Source organism: Falco rusticolus, chromosome 4, assembly GCF_015220075.1.
Source record: "Falco rusticolus isolate bFalRus1 chromosome 4, bFalRus1.pri, whole genome shotgun sequence".
Lineage (NCBI taxonomy): Eukaryota > Metazoa > Chordata > Aves > Falconiformes > Falconidae > Falco > Falco rusticolus.
This window is the reverse complement of record NC_051190.1, coordinates 111,072,958-111,092,924: the sequence shown is the minus strand read 5'-3', so window position 1 is coordinate 111,092,924 and position 19,967 is coordinate 111,072,958. Positions and strand designations below refer to the sequence as shown.

At 41.7% G+C, this 19,967-nt stretch overlaps 1 protein-coding gene across 1 annotated transcript in view; it reads left to right on the top strand.

Annotated features, from left to right (window-relative positions):
- STK31 (serine/threonine kinase 31) overlaps positions 1–19,967 on the top strand; it is a 39,441-nt gene continuing 19,474 nt past the window's right edge. The window contains 12 exon segments of the mRNA XM_037383855.1: positions 1–133; positions 400–428; positions 1,885–1,983; positions 3,004–3,078; positions 3,833–3,991; positions 5,636–5,771; positions 5,774–5,990; positions 7,843–8,011; positions 10,036–10,157; positions 11,018–11,171; positions 19,448–19,537; positions 19,539–19,571. Of these exon segments, the coding sequence (XP_037239752.1) occupies positions 1–133; positions 400–428; positions 1,885–1,983; positions 3,004–3,078; positions 3,833–3,991; positions 5,636–5,771; positions 5,774–5,990; positions 7,843–8,011; positions 10,036–10,157; positions 11,018–11,171; positions 19,448–19,537; positions 19,539–19,571 (1,416 nt within the window).

The window sequence follows — 19,967 nt, the reverse complement described above, 5'->3', positions numbered from 1 at the left end:
ATGGCTCCATCATTTGTTCAACACCAGGCTTACCACACTCACCAGGCCTCCAGTAGCGCCGGGGCCGCTTTGCCTGGGGGAGGCTGCCCCCGGGCTCTGCTGCCGGGGGTCCCCAGGGGCGTGGGGCCGCGTGGTGAGGTGGGGGCCCAGCTTTGCCAGCCGTGTAGGGTGGCCTCGTGTTAAAAAAAAAAAAAAAAAAAAAAAAAAGGAGTTTTTCAGGAGCCCCCGGGCCGTGTGGGGGCCGAGCACGCTTGGCTGCAGGGGAGCCTGGAGCGTGTCAGAAGCTGTTGGCATGGCTGGAGAGGCAGAACATGGCAAAGGTAACGTGAGGTATTTTTTGAAACAAAACAAGCACATAAGCTCGAGAATTAATATTTTTTTTCTTTCCCCTCCCTGAAGTTGAAGATGCCATAACATTTTGGGCAGAGGTGGGTTCAGGGAACTGCTTGGTTTTAACTGAGGTGTTTAATCTGCACATCCACCCACCCAAGTTTCTGTAGAAATAAATGGTATAATAGAATAAATAACAGCATTTGATAATGGGTGGTGGTGGGGAAGTTCATTTAGATTTCAGAATTGTAGGTATTGTTGTTCCCTTTTAAACTGCAATGAGTTACTCTTTTCTGAAATACAAAAAAGATTTTTTTCATCCATCGATTTGAATTGCAGCAGAGCTTTCTTGAATATTTGGTAGGCAAAAAAGAAACAAATCAGATATTGAGGGTTAAAAGTATTTGCTGTTGGCTGAAGAATGCCGCAGGAGGCAGCTGGAGCCCTGCTGGGGGTGGATCCCCTACACTACTGACTGCTGAGCATTTGGGGGAGTGCCAGTGAAGCTTGACACCGAGATGGTTCAGAGATGTTTGGTCCTTTCAGGTTTTGTGTAGATGGGCAGAAGGGTGTTGGATGGGGGGAGTGAGAAAAAGTAAAATACCCCAAACGATGGGTAGTTTTCATTAAGGTGGGGGATACAGTAAGGAGAGGGGAAAATCCAGAATGGGTACCAAAGCTTGCCTTCTCTGTTTGGTCTGCTGGCTGATTGGTGTGTGCGTTTTAATCAACACCTGGGTAGTTTTGAGCCGGTTGGAGAAGGTAATGCTGCTTGTCCCTAGTAGGAATACAGGGATGGGAACAAACCTTACCCATTGTGTTTATGGAACAGTTTTTTCTAGTAAAGGGATTTTTTGATGCAGTAGTCATAGGTAGTGCTCCTTTAGGTTCTTACCCTGGCATTCTGAGACTCAGTGTTTTAATTAATATTGTAAGGTACAAAAGTTAGGAGTGTATTTCTAAAGTTAACAAAATGCTTGGTTGCACTAATGTTTTCTTTCCTGCTCAGAGCTCTGGATCCATTCCTTTGAATTACGAGTAGAATGTTGTCTAATAAATGCCGTGTTACTGGAATTGACCCAGTTTTGCAGTGGTGCAGATACCAAGTTGTAACTGGAACGACTGCTTCTCTCAGCCAAACCAAAACCCAAGTCTTGCATGTAAGGAGAACGGGGAGTATGCCAGAGCTGTTGTTTCCTTGTATTAAGGAGAGAAAAAAAAAAAAAAAAGCCAAATACATACTAAAATTTGATTGACAAGTAAGAACTGCACACTGCTCGCAGAATCTGGTAATTAAATTGTTAAAAACATTCCTTGCAAACTGTTTCTCTGGGGTACGCTACCTGCCCTGATCAGTTTGATTAATTTTTGGATGAAAGTGAGAGCAGGCTTACAAATGCAACTAAAATCATGAAGTTTGAAAGCTTAAGGTGGGGTGTTACTTGTCTCAACAGCAGGGCCACTGCTTTTATTTGATTTTTGGCTGTTATAAGCCATCAAGTATCTATTAAAAGTGACAGTTAATAACTCATACTCTCTCTCCACACTTTTTAGAATGTCAGTAGATGTAATGACCTTTTGAAATTAAGCTGTGCACTGGCAGAAGCTTGTCCTTGAGCTAGCGTAGGTTTTGGCAAACCTGATATTAGTAAGGTAGGTAAGCTGTGTATGTGTGGAGTTTGTTTTTCACTTGGATGTAAAAGCCTTAATTTTGTGAAGCCATTTGCTTAGGTATTTTCTTGATCTTTGATTATTCTGTGGGCTATATTCTCTTAATACGTCTTTAAGAATTGCTGGCTTTCCTAAAGAAGGTGGTTATTTTGTGTGAGTAAATTTTAAATCTTTCTGCATTTCAGCCTTCCTGCACTTCAGTCTTCAGTGCTCAGAAAGTACTACAAGAAAGGGTGTGTGTGTGTATATATACATACGTAAGAAAATATATATGCATACCGAATGCTGAATTCTCTTTCATTGTGCAGTATACATTATAGCTTATCTTTAACAGGAGAGCAGTGCTTTTTCAGAGAAGCGATTCTTTGCTCCATGTCAAGTGTGGAATCAAAAACCTGTAACACTAAATGTGCTGGAGAAAGTACTCTTGGGAAGATAACAAGGACATATTTAACAGCAGTTCCATGACAAGCATACAAAGAGTGATGACAGTTTTGGTTTTGTTTGTGAACTAGTAGTGGCTTATTGCAACATAAGGTTTAAAGAAAACTGTTTGTCTGAACTGTTTGTGTGCGCAGGTAAATGATCTTCTACATTCCTCTTCAAAAGGAAGAAAACGCACCGACAGCAAACACGGTATGTTTGTGGTGTGACTGGCCTGTTTCTTTGTTGGGCTTATTAAGCCATCAGTGCCAATAAAACACTGTAGCAACACATTAACAGAAAAGCCATGGGAGCCTACTGTATAAAATGTTAGTGGTTTTGTAGCTGCAAAATTTTCTTTGAGCTATTGTTTTTAGAGTAGAGGATTATGTTTTTTAAGCATTAGCATATGTTGTTATGAGAGAGAGGATATCAAATGCATTACTTTGTTTTCATACTGCTGATGGGATAATTATAGGAAAGTATGAAAATATGATTTGTAATGTATTACAAATACCATTTTGAGGTATACTTCTATTTTCAGAATGCTATTCTTGATCCTTTTTTCCTAATTTCCAGATTTATGGTGGCTGTTTTTCTGAAGTTGGATGTTGGCACAGATGCATGGTACAGCAAGTGATCGAAAATGAAAAGGCAGGAACCATTTTTAAAAAATCTTTAATTGTGTGTCAGTTCTACATGCAGGATGATAGGAATAAATGCAACTCCTCTTTCTGAAACTTGCTGTGTGAATGCATTTAAAAACAGTGAATATACACGGGACACAAATTAAAGTGACCTGTAATTTTGAAAAGTGCGGATGAAAAGACTGGCAAAACATGACATATTTGCATAGCACTGTTTGTATTGCTTGATAGAGATTTAGGAGTGGTGGTTGACATTGTTAAGCAATGTAATTGAGTATCAGAACTTCTGAGTGGTGAACATGGCAGCCTTCGTGTGACATGTTAGCACTGATGCAAATGACCTGAAAGAGTTGTTAATCAGCTTTAGGTGACTGATACAGAAGTCTAGTGGTTCCTATTTAAAATGGTAATTCCTAGACAGGCTGGTTGGCATGGAAACATTGGATTACGTATCTCTTCATTGAATAAAGTCTTCTGTAGTGCTTCTTAATTGTAGCCCTTAGCTAGGGAAAAAAAAAAATGCCAGCAGAGATCTGTTTTGTTACTTAAAGTTTTGTTGCTAAGCTTTCAGACAGCAGCCAACATAAGAGATTTCTCTAACTTGGTTCCTTCCTCTGAAGGGTGTCTAGGCTTAGTATGGAAGATTCTAATCTCTGCAACATACACGTGTTAAAATGCTTATATTCTAGTAGATTTCAGTGCATATTTCTGTAGGAGATCTGTGTAACATCTGCTGATTTATATTTTATATTATTTTTCAGTGTCAGGTACTGCACATTGACTATGGAAATTCTGAGGTTCTGAACAGATCAGACATAGTTGAAATTCCATCAAACTTGCAATGTCCGAGTGTTGCCAAGAAGTACAGACTCTGGGGACTGCGGATACTAACTGATCAGAACTTAAGCAGGTTTGACCAGGTGAGTCACAGATTTTGAAGCATTTAGATGATGGGTTCTGTAGCAGATGCTGGCAAATAGTGTCACCAGGAGTCTTCTTCCAAGAGCTGCATGTTTAACTGTGAAGGCAGGGCATGCTGGGAGGGGCTGTCTGAACTGTAGCCCTTATCACACTCTAGAAACCAAAACAGTTTTATAAGAAATGGTTCAGGTTGTGCTGGCTGGTGATTTTTAGAGTATGCTTTTGCTATTTTCAGAGCCTCAGGTCTTTTTTTGACTGACCCAAGTTCTTTCTGGCACTGAGGTAACAGAGTACTACTTCTGTTTCTTTTCCTTCAGGGGGAAAAATCCCTCCCTTGATTACAGAACCTGCAATAAATTCGCTTACATCTGTGAGCCGCTTGAACTTGGTGTGCCAGGGTACCGTACAAACTTTTGTACAATTTGGTCAGGAGAGAGATAGTAACAAGTAAATGTGAGTCATTGTTGCTGGCTGGCAATGAATGTGAAAGAGTCAGGAGCTGATGCTAACAGGACCGGTATTTGAGTCTTTCTGAGTGGCACTAGTGGCAGCCTCCCTTTCTAGGACATCACTTGCAGTCTTGATGGTGTGCTGCTTCAAGGCTTGTCACTGGCACTGCCCACGCTTCACCAGCTGGTGGCTTGGGACCAGCAGTTGCCGGAGGAGGAGGTGGCAGACCTGCTTGCCTTATTGTATCCCTCTACCGTTTAGGGGTCCCAAGACCCTTTGTATATGATCTCATCCCTGTGGTCCTATTGACGTTGCTTAATGTGATTCCTTAAGACAGAGAATCTCAGAATAGAAATATCTGTTCCCAGTTCCCTGGGGTGTTATTTTGTTTGTGTGGTGTTGGATTTTTTTTTTTAACTGTTCTTGTTGCTTGAAATAAAGCTTTATGCTCTGTGTAGCTTTCCTGCCCCCTTCCATTCTTAATTTTCAGCAAAATCAACTTACTTCTAGAAGCAGTGGGGCAAAAGAAAAAAAATCCTTAATAAAAGATAACTTTCTCCCAGATGCCATGTGAAAGTCTTGAGTGCATTCCCCAGTCTTTCAAAGCTGTTTTTCTTTGATATTATTGATGAAACTGATAGCTGCCAATTCTGGAATTTCCTAGTTTCTAAATGAGTATTTTCAGTAAGGTAGATTTCGATAGGGCAGATACACGTGATGATTCATTTGTCACTATTTTCTGTTTCAACTTCTGGACCACTTATTGAAAGGCTGTTAAACAATGTAATACTTCAAATATTTTTTTCATATTGTTGCGTATAATGCTGTTAAATAGTTGGTTTAGCATCCTCTAAAAGACTTGGATAACCTGGTTGCCAACTTCTAGTGAGAGCTGATGGGACTTTGGACTTCTGTCACTTGTGTGACACTGAATTCCTTGAAGCTGAACAGTGAGGTAGAAGTATTGGTGTTGAAGTCCAGTCTGGCATTGACAGTGATTAGATCAGGTGCATTTGTAGCCGTACAGATAACAGCATTGTTCCAGAATAAATGTGTTAAATATAAGTTTTACCTGTGTGGCTTTTTGGGTTTTGGTCTTAAACATGTCCTCTCTTTCTTAGAAGAAAGATGGCTGATTTCAGCTAAAAGTATTCAGTGTCCAATACACAACTTCATTGTATTTTGTATTACAGGGGAAGAAGTTCTTGAGCAGCCTGGTTTTTGAAAAAGAAATAAGAATACGTCATAAAGCCAAGCACAAAGATGGTACCATTATTGCCCAAGCAAAGTATGAAAAAGTAGATATTGGAGAGGAGGTGGCCAAGGGGGGGTTACTGAAAGATGCGCATCTCCAGGGAACACTAAAAATGTGGAAGAGAGAGAAGTAAATGTTGTGAAGAATCAGCATTGGAAGATAAAAGTTTCATTTCCACTGTGCGTAAACAGATCTGATCACATGCTGCACAGCACCCTGAGACAGTGTGTGGACCCAGCAGCTGCCAGCTCAAGGAATCAGAATTTTACTGGAAACTGTATATTTGCCCCAAAGTAAGGCAGTGGAACATCACAGAAAACTTTATATGAGTGATCTGATTAGCTTAGTTACTGAGATATGGGTGTATGAGAAGATTAAGGGGGAAGTGAGTATCTAAAATACGAGGTTCAGTTTCTGTCTTTCTGTCCAGTGAAGTAATACAGGCACGCAGTGGAAGTGAGTATATGTGAGTCTGTGTGCATGCTACAGTAGTGGGAATTAGGACATTAATCTGTAGAAACCTGTTCATTAATGTTGTTGAGGAAGCACAGGCTATCTAGCCAGTGTTTGATTTCCAGAGACAGACAATTCTCATATATCTTAATGCAAGATTTTGAAAAAGAAGGAAGGTGTAGCAGCTAGTAAGCAGAGGAGAACATAGTGGAAAGCTTAGTTGAGAGCGAAGGTTGCAGGACATCGGGCCTTTAGGAGATTTTGCAGTGACAGGCAATGCAATGTTTGTTTTAGCATCTATGAATTTTTCATAGGCTTGTCCCTGAGTCTTTTTCTAGTTATCCCCTATTTATTTAACTCTTAAAAACTCCCTGGGTGCGTAAGTGGAATGTAAAAGTACACTTACCTAGCAGGACAAACATATTTTGGTGATTTATTTGTGTAGGAATGTAACAATGTGTCCTTATAAGAAAGAAAGCCAGCAACCACGGTTTGAAGTAAGCTTTAGGGGATTACGGTGTCTTTGCAACTTGTAATTACATTGACAAGACATGGTGGTAAGTTGGCAGTTACAGTTGTTCTAAGAAATCTTTTTAAAGAGACTTGCCCTACAGTTGCTAGAATTGCCATGGCAACAGGCTGCTGAGAAAAATGTTTGTGGGTGGGAAAGATGGTACTTGGCATTCAGAAAGTTGAGATGGTGTAAGAAGTAATGTTCTCCAAAAAAACTTATTTAGAATTTGCTAATGTTCCATAATTTGAGCTTCTTAAACATTGTAATGAATCACCTGAGGGGCATGCCCTTCCACATACCAGCATGTTATCCAAATACATTTTGCAATTAGATCGTTTAGGCAAGTCTATGCTGTTAATAAATACTAATATGAAATGAGGTGCTCTTCAAAAAAGTCTAAAGTACCTCATCCTGAATTATTTTGATACTCTGATCTGCCCTGTTTTCTGAGTTATCGATATACTCTGAATCTGATTTTTAAAGAAGAAATAGCCTTTTGCTGTTGTGGCACGCAGCAATGAGGTATCCTGACTGGCCTGAGCAGCCAGCAGATTCTCTATTCCATTTCTGTACGTTCTGGCATCTTTTAACTTTTTGCACATTGCAGGCATTTTTGAGTGGATGCCTGCAAAGGAAATTGAGAAGAAAAGAAGTTAGGGTGTAACCAAAGCCATACAGGTGAGGATGAAGCTGATGTGGGTTCTAGTGGAGCTTTGGTACCATACAGTATTGTCAGTACTCTGGGGCAGATGGCTTCACATCACTTTTCATTATAAAAATAACTTTTAGGTTATAGATCCAAAACACTAACCTTAAAGTGCTTTGGCTTATTTGGTAGATAGAGGACTTGAATTACAATGGATCTTGACTTTTCTGGATCTGCAGTGTGGTATTGTAAGGGTTTTTTTTGATGGGAAAGACTTTTGAGTTGGTGAAAACATAGAAAGGGTTGTCTTCAAATGATGTATGTTTTTCCTTTGTGTTGTGTCTTTGTGAAGACTGGTATGGAGAGGGATGCAAATTCTGAAGTTGTAAAGCATGACACTGGGTGCTTCTATGGTCTTTTTGATGTGGTGGTCTGTGGTCATTTCTGAAATTACTATAGCATGAAAGAATGCACATTATGTGTGGTTTGTTTTTTTTTTTTTAATTAATTTATCTTAATTAATTTGTAAAAGGGAAAAAATGCTAGCTTCTACCTTGGTGTCAGACACCAGTTTGGCACAAGTAGGACCAGATCAGAAGCTGTATGAAGACAAAGAAGTTCTCGGAAGGGAGAATGTATATCTCTTGCAGGGGCAGAAGGAACTAGAACCAAGGATTCAACAGCTGAAGTGTGAGCTTCAGGTATGTGGAAATGCAAAGAGGGTGCTTCCCTCCCTGTTGTGTTTCTGACAATGCTTTTGTCTTACGGTTTCATTGTACTGCAGTTCAGCTGTGCACTGTTGTTTGGATTAAACTGGTTGAGTGGAGATTTGTCTTGCCCTGGTGCAGGGAGATGCTGTCAGTGTGTGTTAGCGCATGTTTTGCAGTCCAAGTTGGATTCTAGCTCCCCTTGGTGTATGTACTGGCTTGCCACCACACTTGATGAAATTGCTGGTTTGGATGTAGGTGTTCAGTTTGAACACGTAGCTTTGCACTTTGTGATTAAAAACATGCTTTGTGTATAAGGATGCAATTCTTGGGGGTTTGTTTTTTCTTTTTTTTTTTTTTTCTTCTCACTTAGAGGGAAAAAGGCTTTCTATGTGTTGGGCTGAAAATTCCTAAGCCTCACAGAATCATAGCAGCTGTGGAATAGAACTGGGTAAGAATTAGTATTTCCTTAATTGCTGCTTAATAGAAAATATGCTTATGTTTCTTTGCAGGGGAAGTTCCTTGCACTATCTGAGAGAAACGCAGTACTTAGTAATAGTTACTGGTAGGCTTAAAAATGGTGTGAATGGTTTTAAGTGTGATAAACAGCAGTAGTAAGAAGAGATTGTGTGAAAAGCTATTTGCATGAATTCAGAAAAATGTTGTGCAAACACTTATCTCTACAGATACGAAAGGAAAATCTGCCATTGTGTAAATCCCTTTGAAACCTCCAAACCTGAATTTGCATACGACTTCCTTGCAGAATAAAACTACTCATAACTGGCTTTGCTACTCTGTTACCTCTGCCTAGAACACCTGTGTTGCTATGAATGCTAATCCGTTGTTGCACAGATTCTCCATCCACTGAAGATAGGATGTTTGTGTACTTCTATGTAAACTAAATTGACAAGCAACAGAATACATGTCTGCAGCTAAGAAAAAAATACTTGAATGTGCAAGGAATTCTTAGAAGCATTTCTTATATATAGCCTGATTTATTTACTTTTTTAAACAGATTTCTGCAAATTTTAATTACTATTTTGAGTTGAATGCAAGTAAACTGCTTTAAAAGAAAAGGTGGTGGATAGCCTTTTAAGTGAGATAATATTTGCTCCCTGCTAAAACCACTATGGTACACAATGACTTATTTTAGAAAGGTGTTGTGTGGTAGTAGCTTTGAGGGTTACTTCAAAAAAAGACACCCTGCAGTCATGAGACTGGATGCTCATCTGCAAATAAAAAAACCTATTTAATTCTTTCTATATTTGTTTTTCTGTTTGGTGGTGGGTTTTTTTTGGTTTGTTGGTTTTTGTTTTTTTTTTTTTTTAATATGTAGCAAGTCTGAAAGGCTGAGAATATTTAAAGACTGTTTCGTTACCTAAAGTGGAGTCTATAAGGGCACCTCTGTGGTATGAGAGCAAGAACTCTGAAATTCAGGTTGCCCCTTGAGGAATATAGCCTGATGTGGTGTGTTGGCTTTTTTTGGGTCAAGAATATTCCTTAAGAACATCCCTTGTAGGAAGGTCAGGGTGGTTGTACATACAGCAAGAGTTCTTGTTTTGCTGCACCACTTTGAGGTGTGGTAGTGATGAGACTAAGGAGTTTCTTGAGGTACTGGACTTGGATTTTCTTGAACTAATGGGTAGGAACTTTTCAGCAAGGGAAGAAAAAAATCCTGTGTTGTTTGAAAACTTGCTAGCAAATGGGGAGAAATACACTTGAACACATCACTACTGAAATGAGAGGAAGGAAATGAACCGTTAACCTTTAAGTGTAAATGTTTAAAATGTTAAGTTTAAATGGACCTTTAAGGAGCTATTGAAGAAAATAAAATTGGTTTGTAAGTCTTTCTAGGCATTTTATTGGTGTTTTGAAGAGGGCCATCTGTGTCTGTGTGCATATCTGTAGTTTTCAAAAGTCTAAATTGTGGTCTGCATATTAGTAACTCTGGCTAACTGTTGTGACTGTCTTTACCTGTCTTTGTTGAAACACTGCTGCAAAAATGATAAATAATTCAGAGAAAGAAGGAAGCATTCAGGAAAACTGCTGAAGGTTTTGAGGAAACCCTACGTATGTATTTTGGAAAGAAAATGAGAAGTTTGGCTGCTAAGATGAAGGCACTGAAAGAAGTTAGGTATGTATTTTTTTTCTGAAGTAGTACTACGTCTCATTGCCCTGCTTATTTCTTGAAGTAATGCATGCTTCTTTGTTTCCCAGAAGTTTTGTTTTGTTAATTTTCTAAGAAAAATATGGTGTTGTATACAGAGGGGAGTATTTTCCAAAAGCAAGGCTGAAATGTGAGCTTTTTGTAAGCTCACATTAGAATTTGCATTGTCTGCTTCTTAGTCTTCATCAGATGACTTTGCTTTATTTCTGCTCCTTTACCATAGCTGTTGCAGGAAGAGCTTTCAATTCAGTCTTCAAGGAAGATGCAGCTAGTTGTTAAAAGTAACTGGGTAGTCAGAGTTCCTTGGGTATCTGTATGGCTGTGAGAGGTGTATCTCTTTGGGTAACCCAAATTACTCTTCTGGTTTTAAAAGAAGAGGCAAAACTGCAACGGGAAGAAAACTTGAAATAGAAATGATCATCAGTGCCTTTAAGAAAGAATGTATATATTGGTACATGTGTTTGTGGAAGATGAATAAAAAGAAAAAAACAAAACCAAAAAACCCCAAACAACCAAGGGAGGAAATAGGACAAAAGGGAAATCAAGAGCAGGAGGGAATTTTGTACACATACAGCCTTGTCAATACTGAGGTATAATGAATGTATTGTATGTATTCTTGGTCCTTCCTCAAAAAAAAAAATAAAAATTAACAGCTGAATGAGACAGACTGCTGCTGCTACTTTTTGAAAGAAACTCGGTTATTAACATGGCAAGTGCTATCTCAATTCATATGTTTCAGGAGTCCGAATAGCATTGATTTTTAAACTGCTTCAGTTCTGGGGAGAAAAAAAATCCTGGTAAAATATTGTTTCCTCCTTACAACTTCGGTATACAAATAAGAACAGTTGTTTTGGGGAGCAGCTCTCTCATACCATAAAAGTGGTTACAGAAGGATGTCTCACTGTTCCGTGTTCCTTGGAAAAATTGCAGAAGATTTGGACAGAGTATGACTTGGCTCAGGAGAGGATTCAGTTATGCAGAAATGTGGTAGGTTGGAATTACTTTTTTTTTCTCGAGCTATAATTTAACAGCTATTGATAAGAGTATGCATGGAAACATCTGCCCTTTGCTAGATAATGTTGGAGGCTTTGCTCCCTTTGCCACAACTGCTGTATTTGTGGAGCGTTATTTTTTTGTGTTAAACCTAGACTTTTTGACACCCTTGGTTTTTGTAAAGAAATAGAAGGAAATCAGAATATGGTACTTTAAAAGCTTTCTGTTCTGTGATAGTTAGAAACTGCTTCAGCTGTGCAGCTGAACTGTCTCTTCAAAACCTTTTGTTAGAGCAGCATGCCGCTACGTCCTATGTGCTTCCCTCACCTGGGAGGTGTAGGGAGAGCGGCGTGCAGAGGCGTGTGTGGGAGGATGGACCGCACGGGGGAAAGCTGCCATCTAGTGCAGCTCCTCTGCAACCACGTCGGGAGAAGCCTGCCCGCGTGTGCAGGCACGGCTGTGTCCGTAGGGGTGGCTCTCTACTGTGTCTCTCCCGGGCAGCAATGCTACCTTTGGGAATGGGAAGGTTCCCTGGTCTATGGCAGGCATTGTCGTAAGGTAGGGAAGGGATGGTGCATCTGGGAGAATGACAGCAAACGTGTAGTGACTATTTTCAAGTATAACCTAACACATTTTAAGCAGGCATGCTTAAAATGTGTTGTTGTATTACACTGAATTTAACAGGTCATCAAATGGACTAGAAAAGAATGAGTGATTAAGAGACTCGTGGAATCATAGAATGGTTTGGGTTGAAAGGGACCTTAAAGATCATCTAGTTCCAGCTCCCTGCCATGGGACAGGGACACCTTCCACTAGACCAGGTTGCTCAAAGCCCCATCCAACATGCCCTTGAACACTTCCAGGGATGGGGCATCCACAACTTCTCTGGGCAACCTGTCCCCGTGCCTCACCATCCTCACAGTAAAGAATTTCTTCCCAATACCTGATCTAAATCTACCCTCTTTCAGTTTAAAGCCGTTGCCCCTCGTCCTATCAGCACATGGCCTTGTAAGAAGTCCCTCTCCGGCTCCCTTGTAGGCCCCCTTTAGGTCCTGGAAAGCTTCTGTAAGGTCTCCCTGGAGCCTCCTCTGCTCCAGGCTGAACAACCCCAACTCTCTCAGCCTGTCTTCATAGGAGAGGTGCTCCAGCCTCTGATCATCTTCATGGCCCTTCTCTGGATTCATTCCAAAAGGTCCATGTCCTTCTTATGTTGGGGGCCTTAGAGCTGGAATGCAGTACTCCAGGTGGGGTCTCACAGAAGTGGAGTAGAGGGGGAGAATCATCTCCCTCAACCTGCTGGTCATGCTTCTTTTGATGTTTGCCTGTGGGTCCACTCCAGACTGCGCTTGGAACCAGCTCTCTAACTCCTCCTCAGCCTCCCTGACACGATGCATCCTTCTCACTGCCTCCTGCAGCTCAGCTGACTGCTCCAGGAGCCCCTCCGCCTGGGCACACCTTCTGTAGGCAGCTCTGCTGCCTGTCCCTGCCCCAGGAGAAAGGTCTGGGCACTGCCTGCAGCCTGAGGTCTGCACTGCAGCCTGTCTCCTCAGCAGCTCCAGCGGGGTGGGGGCACTGGCCACCACCGGGGTAGATGGGGCAGACCCATCAACCGATCCCAAGTAAGTTATGGTTTTGTTGGCTGTGCAGGAAAAACTATTAAAACATCTGTAGCATGGAACACATTTGATTGCTGTAGGTGAAAACAAAATAAAGTCAAAGTTTAAACTGGGCAACATTAAGATAAGTGTTAATAAGCTGATGACGTTTTAGTGTTGTATCTTGTATAGGGGAGTAATGTGTAGAACAGCTAGGCTGCAAGGTACTGCCTAGGGATTCCCTTGTACAAGCTCTTCTTGGGTGAATTCCTGATCTCATGTGAAATAGTAGCAGTTGCAGTTTTCGGGAGATTACATGGGATGGTTGAGCTCAAGTGGGTCTGTAAGCCTCATTGAACAACAGCAGACAAGTAAAGCAAAGCTGTCTTAGAACTTGTTTTTGCCCCGTCCTCCAGGTTTGCTTTGACCGAGTTGGACTGGGGGTAAAGAAAAATCTTAACATGGGCAGGATTTAGGACAGGACAGGTACAGATACAGTGGTGTGACTGGGGAGTCTCGGAATTGTTTATTAAATAGAGGAGATGGTTTATTTAGTGTCATTCAGGTGGCAGTGTGTGTGAGGTGTTTTTTGAGGTTTTTTATTTTGAGTTGCAAACATGAGCTAGCAGCATTCTTCCATGAGAAACATCATGAAAAGACGTTTCATTCTAGAAGCATGCTTGAAGTTTTTCTGATGGACTAATTTGTTGGAATATGTTATTCTGGACATTGTCCTCAGTTTTAGTTGTGAATGGCTAACAAGTCATGTTTGCATGATGCATTGTAGTGTGTTACACTGCCAAAATATTTGAAATACCGATGAAATGAGCTTACAGCACTATGCCGCTTCTAGTAGTTCCACATATGTTTGTGTAGCCTTCAGTTTTTTGTTGACAAGGTGTTGGCTTCACACCTGGCTTGAAAACCAGTTTAATTTGGAAACTGACACCCCTCTGCTTCTCCCATGCCCATTCTGACATTGTTCCTGGTTGCCTAAGCTAAGGTGTAAACGAATGGTGACATGAAATCTTATGACTTTTCAAGAGCATCCTGCTGTAAAAAAATTTCCTGCTCTCTGAAGAGGGGAAATTGTCATGGTAGTGTCACAAATATTTTAAATGGGGAAAAATAAAGACAACAGGAGTTCTTCTAGATGTCAGGTATCCCACAGAGTGCTTGAGTGCTGCAAAGGGTATGCAAGTGGGAATGTGTGTGGAAGTGTAGAGCTCCCTGAAGAATTAATTTACTTTTCAAGACGGATTGGTAGCAGCTGGAAGCAGGACATCTCAAGGCTTTTGTGGAATTTAAGTATTTTGAAGACTTAGGTAGGTGAAATGTACAGAACAAGAGTTTTGGGGGCATCATGGAGAGCTACAGTGCCACAAAGGCTGTCCTGTCTTAATGTGCAGTGTAATGACTTAACTTTTTTTTGTTATTTCCTGAGAAGCATTTTGATTTTTGAAGATCTATTTTATGTGTTGTAACATGCCACAGGATCTTGGCTACTATATTTTCAAATACCAGAAATGTCTGAAGATGCACACAGTAAAAGGGCATGCTTAATATTCTGCTTCTCAAACCTACTTAAATTATGCTGACTGTAGATAGGCTAACAAATGCATTGATGTTGCTGACTTTGTTTCCTGCTCAGTTGTAGTGAGATACGTGTAAATCCAATGTACAGGAAGCCCAGTGAACCCAAACAGATGGATGAAATAGTTGGCTATTAAACTGTAGCAGACTGTTTAACTCTGTTTGCTTAATTTGTCAACCCAGCTGTCAAAATTGGTTTTACTAAGTTAAATTTTGCTATTCAATTGCCTAAGCAATGTGCTCTTCCTTTAACCTCTCTGGCGTGCTGATGCCCTCTCTCACTGTCACAAGCCTTGTTTGTAAGCTCTTGGGAACGAACATCTTGTTTTGCTTTCAGGGAAACCTAATGCATCTTGAATACCACAGGCGTGGGTAAACCCCATAAAGTTTGAGTGCAAAGTAAACGGCATTATTTTAGTTTTCATTTTCTATGCTTTCTTAGTTGATTTATGCTGGTTTAACTGGGTCTTTCTTAGATACTGCCCTAAAATGAAGATGGGCAACTGGAGTGTTTGTTCTTAATAAGGCATTTATGTAATCACAGAGTGGTCAGACTTGGAAGGAACCTCTGGAGATCATCTAGTCCAAGCCCCTGCTAAAGCAGGCTCACCCAGAGCAGGTTGCACAGAATTGCATCCAGGTGGGTTTTGAATTATCTCCAGAGAAAGGGACTCCTCAGCTGGGCAGCCTGTTCCAGTGCTCTGTAACCCTCAAAGTAAAAAAGTGTTTCTTCATACTCAGATGGAACTTCTCGTGTTGCAGTTTTTGCCCGTTGCCCCTTGTCCTGTCGCTGGGGACTGCTGAAAAGAGCCTGGTCCCATCCTCTTGACACTCACCCTTAAGATAACTGATTACATTGATGAGATCCCCCCTCAGCCTTCTCCTCTCCAGCTACACAGCCCCAGCTCTGCCAGCCTCTCCTCACCAGGGAGGTGCTCCAGGCCCCTCACCAGCTCCGCAGCCCCCGCTGGGCCCTCCCCAGCAGCTCCCCGTCTCCCGTGACTGGGGAGCCCAGCGCTGGGCCCAGCACTCCCGGTGGGCCTCACCAGCCCGAGCAGAGGGGCAGGATCAGCTCCCTGCACCCGCTGGCCACGCTGCCCCTAACGCGCCCCAGGCTCCCACCCGCCTTCTCGGCCACAGGGCCACCGCTGGCCCGCGGGCAACCGGCTGTCCCCCAGCACCGCCCGGCCCTTCCCCGCAGAGCTGCCCCCCAGCAGCCCACCCCCAGCCTGTGCCGGCGCAGGGGCTGTCCCTCCCCAGGGCAGGACCCCGCGCTGGCCCCTGTGGGACCCCATGAGGTCCCCTCCCCCCGGCTCTCCAGCCTGCCCAGGCCTCGCTGAGGGCAGCACGGCCTGCTGGTGTCCCGGCGGTTCCTCCCAGTTTGTGCCATCGGGAGAGCTGCCGAGGCTGCGCCCCGTCCCCTCAGGTCACCGATGACCCAGCTGAACAGGACGGGACCCAGCGCTGACCTGGGGCACAGCGCTGGCTACAGGCCCCCGGCTGGGCTCTGCGCCGCTGGTCGCAGCCCCTGAGCTCTGCCCTCAGCCCGCGCTCAGCCCATCACTGCCCACCCGCCTGACCCACGCTCCTGAGCTTGCCCGGGGGCTCTGGTGGGGGACGGTGTCAAGAGCCTGGCTGAGGTCAAGGTAGGCACCATCCACCGCTCCCCTCATCGACCCAGCCAGTCATTCCGCCGTAGGAGGCTGTCAGGTTGCCAGGCATGGCTTCCCCTTGGTCAATCCACGTTGACTGTTCCTGGTGACCTTCTTTTTCTCCACGTGCTTGGAGCTGACCTCCAGGATGAGCTGTTCCATCACCTTTCCAGGGATGGAGGTGAGGCTGACCAGCCCATAGTTTCCTGGGTTCTCCTTCTTGCCCTTTTTGTAGACTGGAGTGACACTGGCTTTCCTCCAGTCCTCAGACACCCTCCTGTTCTCCATGCCCATCAAAGATGACGGACAGTGGCTCAGCAATAACGTCTGCCAGCTTTCTCAGTGCTCGGGGGTGATCCCATCAGGGCCCACGGGTTTGTGGGTGTCAGGTTTGCCTAAACGATCTCTAACCCGATCCTCCTCGACCAAGGGAAAGTCTTCCTGTCTCCAGACTTTCTTGCCTCCAGCATTTGGGGTTCCTGAGGTCCGGCCTCGGCAGCAAAGATTGAAGCAAAGACGGCATTCAATAACACCACCTTCTCTGTATCATGACATGATGTATGTCTTGGAAACATAAGATAATCAGTGAACTGAGATAGTACTGGTGCATGGTGTGTATGAAAATAACAAAGATGGTTCTTCTGGAGTGGAAATACTTAAAAATATATTCAAAACTAGTCCTGGAATTTGATGTAAGTTCAGTGTCCCAATAGGAAGGTGGTGGTAGCAATCACTTACCAGCTTTCCTATGAAATGTTACCAAGAGGACAGCAGCTTTGCAGATGAAAAAACGGGGATAATTAGAAGTTCCCTGCTTGCAGTGTGGGCAGATACTCTTAGTAATGGGGTGTAATAGAACTACTGACTTTTCAGATACTGTAGATAGTGTTTTATGGATGTGTCGTTTAATTTATGATTTTGGTTTAGAAACTTATTGGAGACTCTAGTGTACATATTTAGAATTTTTTTCTGTGAAGGATGATAAAAATAATCACACCGATGTTTAAAAAAAAAAAAGTGGAGGAGGGTAGGATAAATAGAGCCGTTTAATGAGGATGCTGATGCCAGAGGTAGCTTTAGCTATTCTGTATATCAAAAAGTAGTAACTTGCACTAAAGGGAGCAAAAAACTTGGGCCAAAAGTAGAAAAAGGCTCTAAAAAGGGATTAGAACTTACCTATGGAGGGGGATTATTTTTTTTCCCCTCTTGCTTATGAAGTCATTAAATCACACTAAAGCAAGAATGCATTGATGAGGTGATTGCACTATACATAGTCGTGTTTTATGGACTTTCCTAAGCATTGCTATAGTCTGAAACAAGATGGTAAGATGGTTTGGCATTTGGTCTGACAGTGTCTGATGCTTGGTTGTGTGAGGTTGTTTGTGGAGCTGTTTATTAATTAATTTATATATTTATTTATTTTGAAAGGTATAAGATGGACCAGACACAAACTAAACTAAATTTTGTAGTTTGAGAAGCCTTTAGCCTGTTCTAAAGAAGTTGAATTCTAATGTTTGCTGTTGTGATGAGCTTACATCTTTATTAAGCAGACTATTGATATACTGCCTGTGCACTTAATGCTCTGTGAGGTTATTGAACAGGCATTGTGTGAGCCATGAAAAGTCACATGTATCTAATTACATGGCAGACACAGGGAGCAGACTTGTCCTGTGGCTCCCAAGCTGTATGTTCAGTCATGTGTAGACCGTTCAATTTACTCTAGTGCTGAAACTGGTATTGGAGTTTGGTTGCCTGGTTGAATCTTCTACTATGTTACGTCTCTACGGCTTTAGTTTTTGAAGTAATATTCTGCAGAAGTCTTGTCTTGGAAAGTGTTCTTTATGGCAGGGGGTCCTTACTCCTTTTTATGCAGTGCATTACAGTATTCTTTTACAAATGAGCTCCTGTCTTGTGGGAAGAACAGCCCAAAGTCTGTAAAAATTGTGTGTGCTTTTGGTCACCAGAGATGCCCAATAATTGCAGAAGTGCCTATTAAATATTTTTTTTGTTTGTTTCTTGTTTTTAAGTGCTGAAGTAATATGTTGTGTTCACTTTCTGTAGTAGAACTTATTCCACTGATTTTTATTATCCAGGCCACTAATGTCTGGCTGAATTACAACATCTGTGTAGCTGCTAATCTAAGTTTTAAAGCAGTGTATGTTGCAACTTGGAGTTACACTTCTGTTGTGTTTTGTCCATCTTTCAATTTCCAGCCACTGGATCTTGTTCTGCCCTTGTCTATTTCTAGTCTATCTTCCCTGGATGCTTAAACTGATTAAGTCGACTTCTAAGATTTCACTGGATAAACTACATTTAAAAACACTCTTGAACCTGTGTTTGTGTATACATATCTACATTACAGATATATTATATATTGCTTGTTAGTAGGAAATGTTCATTTGTTCTTTGGCTCCATGTGAAACTGATAGCAGTGCCCTGGTTAACTCTTCTGTTGTTTTCTATTTCTTTACTAATTGCCTTCCACACCAGACTTCCCAAGATTTTTTTGGGGGGGAAATGGGGAAGGGAACATGTGTCAGGACAATGTGTTATAGCATTTCAATCTTTTTACTTACTTTTTTTATTTTTGGAGATGGATGAAGAAGGAAATAGCAAATTTTTACAATAGGTCTGTAAAGCTGTCATTTGGTCTTCCATATTCATGTATATTTTCATATTTCTGTGGGCGTGTTGGGTTAAATCACTGTGAAAAGAACACTGCAAACATGCTTCTGAGTATAGTTTTTTTATCTTCCTTCATCCATTTCAAAAAGTTTGGTTTTGGTAAGTCTGTTAGTTGTCTTGTCTGATACGAATGTGGGATTCCTCTCCCAATAGCAGAACTAATCCTGCCAGTCATCCAAGGGAAACTTTGATTTTATTTCTAGAAAATTAGTTTAGTGATCTTACTGCAGATAATCAGTAGGGAGCTTACAGGTCATCGGTCTTTCCTGCTAGAAGGCAAGGAAAAAATTAATAAAAGGATTTTTTTTGACTGTAAAGCATTCTTCTCCAGAAAGAAATCTTTTGCAGTTTGACTTTATAGATGTAATTTGACATGTATGGAAATATGGATAATCCAAATTCTAATTTCTGTAATACAATCAAAAACTGTAGGACAGTTATGACATTTTAAGTTTACAGCGTCAGTTAGGGCTCCCACTGTTATCAACAGTCATGCAGAAACTGTTTCTTTAGTTGTCTGATAAGGCAATCATATTCTTACACTGTAAAGGATGCTGTATTCGTGCAAGGTCATCGTGTCATAGGAGCAAATGTTAAAACCAAAATTTGCTTTTTCACTCATTCCTAGTCAGGCAGGTATTGTGCTATTTGTACTTTGCAAGGATTAACGCTTTTTTGTATCACTTCCCACACTGTGTATGTGGTGTTTGGTGTGAGTGGCTGACTTGCTTTTCCTTCTGCGTAGGATGAAAGAGATGAATTGATTACCAGGAGCGATGAGGTGCAGCAGAACTTGTATTCAGCAGTGGAAGAATTAATTTTGGAAGTGGATAAACTTGCCCCTCTCTGAGTGCTCAAGAATGTTACAGGTGAGGATGTCACTTTTATCAGTATTGATTCTGAAACACTGAGAACTTGTGGAGGGTGTTTCTTAAATGTTTAATGTTTTATAATTGGAGACCTCAACAGCAGCAGATGAAACTTTAGATAACATTTCTGAGTGAAGTTGTACACCTGACACCTGTAGTTCTCAGTGTTACTTGTGATCGTGGTCTCCTAGATGTTTTGTTTCTAGAGGCAAATTATTACCTAGATCCTTGATTTGAGCAACAGTTTTGGTTTGTGGTTTTTTTTTTTTTTAATGGTATTGCGTTTGGTGGCTAACAAGACTTCACAAAGCACAGAATATTTAGAAGACAGGTGTTAATGAGAGAACCTACAATTAAAAAGTCAATGCAGTTACCCTGTAAATTGTGGTGGTGGGT